The sequence below is a fragment of the Propithecus coquereli genome, unplaced genomic scaffold (genome assembly GCF_000956105.1).
Source record: "Propithecus coquereli isolate 6110/MARCELLA unplaced genomic scaffold, Pcoq_1.0 Scaffold399, whole genome shotgun sequence".
NCBI lineage: Eukaryota > Metazoa > Chordata > Mammalia > Primates > Indriidae > Propithecus > Propithecus coquereli.
In genome coordinates, this window is record NW_012149718.1 from 1,746,091 (window position 1) to 1,750,069 (window position 3,979).

General features: G+C 48.2%; 1 protein-coding gene across 2 annotated transcripts in view; it reads left to right on the top strand.

The window, feature by feature from the left end:
* Positions 1–352: 352 nt before the first annotated feature.
* Positions 353–3,979, top strand: part of UBE2G2 (ubiquitin-conjugating enzyme E2G 2) — a 36,846-nt gene continuing 33,219 nt past the window's right edge. Inside the window, exon 1 of one of the 2 annotated variants that reach the window (XM_012652712.1) lies at positions 353–493. In XM_012652712.1, coding sequence (XP_012508166.1) covers positions 451–493 — 43 coding nt within the window. In that variant the 5' untranslated portion in view covers positions 353–450. The remainder of the gene's footprint in view (positions 494–3,979) is intronic. The other variant, XM_012652713.1, reaches the window with a different exon arrangement.

Consider the following 3,979-nt stretch of genomic DNA (forward strand, 5'->3'; position numbering starts at 1 on the left):
GCTGAGTCGCACTAACAAGGAGTGAAAGCGCTACGACCACCAACTTGGTCACTTTTTCGAGCCTGAAACCTGAGCAGGGGCGTCGGGGCGCTCGGTGCGAGCCTGCCGCGGCCGTCCGGGGGTCCGGGCTCCGGCGCAGCCCCCTCCCCGGTGCCGCCCGCCCGCCCACGGGCAGTGAGCGGACACACTCGCCCGGCCGAAGCCTCCACAAGACCCGGGGCCTGAGGCCTCCGGAGTTGCCGGGACCGCGCCAACCCGGGCCAGGCCCTCGGCCGTCAGCTTTGCTCCCGTCGCCCGCGCGCACACCGCGGCGACCGCGCATGCGCTCCGCGCCACGCCCCGGAGAGGCTTCTGTGCGCGCGACGGCGACCCGGAAGCAGCCCCCGGCGTCGGGGCGAGAGCGACGGGCGCGGATGAGGCGAAGCCGCCAGGCGCAGCTGTTGCCGGGCCATGGCGGGGACGGCGCTCAAGAGGCTGATGGCCGAGTACAAACGTGAGTTCGGGGGCCCCGCTCGGGCGGCGGGGCTCGGGCTCGGACCCCGGCGCGTCCCGGCGTCCGCCGTGCGCCCCGCGGTGGAGCCGGCCGGCGGCCCTGCCTGCCTGCCGGGTGTGAGCCGCGGCCCCGCCTGCGCGTCCCGGCTCGGGCCGAGTGGACTTGGTTCCGGCCCGCGGGAGTCACAATGGGGAGCCCGCTCTGTGCGCTCTCCCGTGGCCGCTGCCTCCTCTGCGATGTGTAAACTGGAAAGAGAAGCCCTCGAGAAAAAAAGACGCTAGCACTATGTTAGTTTAGAATGCTTAAACGATTAAATGAGATCTTTGAGGTTTTTTGCTTTGCTTTTTTGGTGGTGTTTTCTTGACTCCTCTGGTCATAGAGGACTCCGAATTGTGTAGCCCGCGAACGTGCAGTGAGAGGCGGGGGAGGAAAGCCTGACTCGCCTACCGAGAAGTTACGCAGAGGAGAGGGGAGTGTTTGCGTCAAAAGCGGAAACGCTCATTGTGATCAGATTGAGGCGAAAGGTCAGATTTTGGCTTTCTCTCTAATAAGGGAACAGGGTTTTTGAACAGTGCCACCTGTCACTCTTCCTAGGTAGTGTTCAGAAAACGCGTTCGTGTTTTCCTAGCCAGTAAATGTTTCTGTTATCTGGGGAAAGCAAAGGGAAAAATGAGAAGCTAGGAACACTTGGCACCCATCCTGTTACAATGAATTCTTATTTTGAAGAGTTGCTGTGAGAAGTTTTGGGATGCCATTGTGTTTGAAATTGCTGGAAACCTGATTTGCTGGTGGAGACAAGACGGTAGCTGGATTGTGGTTAAGAGCGGGATCCTGGAGCCGAAGACCTGTCCTCAGACGGTGCCTCTGCTTATTAGCTCTTTGACCTTGGCCTCCTCTCTTATTAACCTCTGCAGTATCCTCATCTGCAAAGATTAAAGTTGTCACTGCAAGTGAAGAGCTTAGTGAGATACCTGATGTGCAAACCAAAGTGTTACAAATACACGCTCTTAGCCTTTCTCCCGGTATTTGCAGGGATTGGTGTCAGGACCCCCGTGGTTACTAAAATCCATGCATACTCAAAGTCCCTGATGTGAAATGGCATAGTATTTGCGTATAACCTATGACATCCTCCCCAACCTTGAAGTCATCTCTAGATTACTTATAATTCCTAATACAATGTAAATGCCCTGTAAATAGTAGCTATACTGTACTTTTTTTACTTGTATTATTTTTTATTGTTGCACTGTCATTTTTTATTTTTTCCAAATATTGATGCAAGGTTGGTTGAATCCGTGGATGCAGAACCTGTGGCTAGGGAGGGCCTGCTGTAAATGCTCAAATGATGCTTGCCACCTCGTGTCCTCTAAAGTAGGGACATACAGACATACCTCATTTACTGTGCTTTGCTTCATTGTACTTCACAGATACTGTGTTTTTTACCATTCAAAGATTTGTGGCAACGCTGAGTTGACAAATCTTAGTGGCACTATTTTTCCAACAGCATGCATTACTTTGTGTCTCTGTTTCATATTTCGATAGTTCTTGCAATATTCCAAACTTTATTATTATGATGGTGCTCTGAGATAAGTGATCTTTGATGTTACCATTGGAATTGTTTTGGGGCGCCACAAACTTCACCCATATAAGATGGTCAACTTAGTCGATAAATGTGTGTGTTCTGACTGCTTTGCTGACCTGTCATTCCCCTCTCTCCCTCTCCTCAGGCCTCCCTATTCCCTGAGACGCAACAATATAGAAATTAACCCAATTAATAACCCTACGGTGGGCTCTAAGTGTTAAAGTGAGAGGAAGAGTTACACGCCACTCACTGTGATTCAAAAGCTAGAAATGAGTCAGCTTAGTGAGGAAGGCATGTTGAAAGCTGAGATAGGCCAAAAGCTAGGCCTCTTGCACCAATCAGCCAAGTTGTGAATGCAAAGGAAAAGTTCCTAAAGAAAATTAAAAGTGCTACCCCAGTGAACACATGAATGATACGAAAGTGACACAGTCTTATTGTTGGTGTGGAGAAAGTTCAAGTGGTCTGAACAGAAGATCAAACCAGCCACAACATTCCCTTAAGGCAAAACCTAATTCAGAGCAAGGCCTTAACTTTCTTAAAATCTGTGAAGGCTGAGAGAGGTGAGGAAGCTACAGAAGAAAAGGTGGAAGTTAGCAGAGGTTAGTTCATGAGGTTGAAGGAAAGAAGCTATCTCCCTAACGTAAACATACAAGGTAAAGCAGCAAGTTATCCAGAAGATCTGGCTAAGGTCATCGATGAAGGTGGCCACACTGAATAACAGATTTTCCATGTAAACAGAACAGCCTTTTACAGTGCTGGAAGAAGATGCCGTCCAGGACTTTCATAGCTAAAGAGAAGTCAATGCCTGGCTTCAAAGCTTCAAAGGACAGGCTGACTGTCTTGTTAGGGGTTAATACAGCTGGTGACTATAAGGTGAAGCCAGTGCACCTCTATTATCCTGAAAATACTAGGGTCCTTAAGAATTATGCTAAATCTACTCTGCTTGTACTCTAGAAATGGAACAACAAAGCCTGTTGACAGCACATCTATTTACAGCATGGTTTAGTGAATATATTAAGCCCACTGTTGAGACATTTCTTTCAAAATATTAGCGCTCATTGACAATGCACCTCGTCATGCAAGAGCTCTAATGGAAATGTTTAAGGAGATGAAAGTTGTTTTTATGCCTGCTAGCATGGATCAAAGAATAATTTTGACTTTCAAGTCTTATTATTTAAGAGAGAACATTTTATACGGCTGTAGCTGCCATAGATTGTGATTCCTCTGATGTATTAATGTCTGGGCAAAGTAAATTGAAAACCCTCTGGAGAGGGCTTACTATTCTAGATGTCTTTAAGAACATTTGTGATTTGTGGGAGGTCAAAATACCAACATTAACAGGAGTTTCAACCCTCATGGATGACTTTGAGAGGAGTTCAAGACTTCGCTGGAAGAAATGGCTGCATACGTGGTAGATACGGCAAGAGAAGTGGAACCTGCACATGTGACTGGATCGCTGCAGTCTTGTGATAAACCTGTAACAGCTGAGGAGTCGATTCTTATGCGTGAACAAAGTGGTTTCTTGAGGTGGAATCTACTCCTGATGAAGATGCTGTAAACATGGTTGAAATGACAACAAAGAATTTAGAACGTTCTATGAACTTAGTTGATAAAGCAGTGGCAGGGATTGAGTCCAATACTGAAAGAAGTTCTGCTGAAGGTAAAATGCTGTTAAACGGCATTGCATGCTACAGAGAAATCTTTTGTGCAAGTAAGAGTCAGTTGGTGGGGCAAACTTCATTGTTGTCTTATTTTAAGAAACTGGCCAGGCCTGGTGGCTCAAGCCTGTACTCAGCGTTTTGGGAGGCCAAGGCGGGAGGATCACTTGAGCCCAGGAATTTGAGACCAGCCTGGGCAACATAATGAGACCCCACCTCTACAAAAAGTTTTTTAAAAATTTAGTTGGG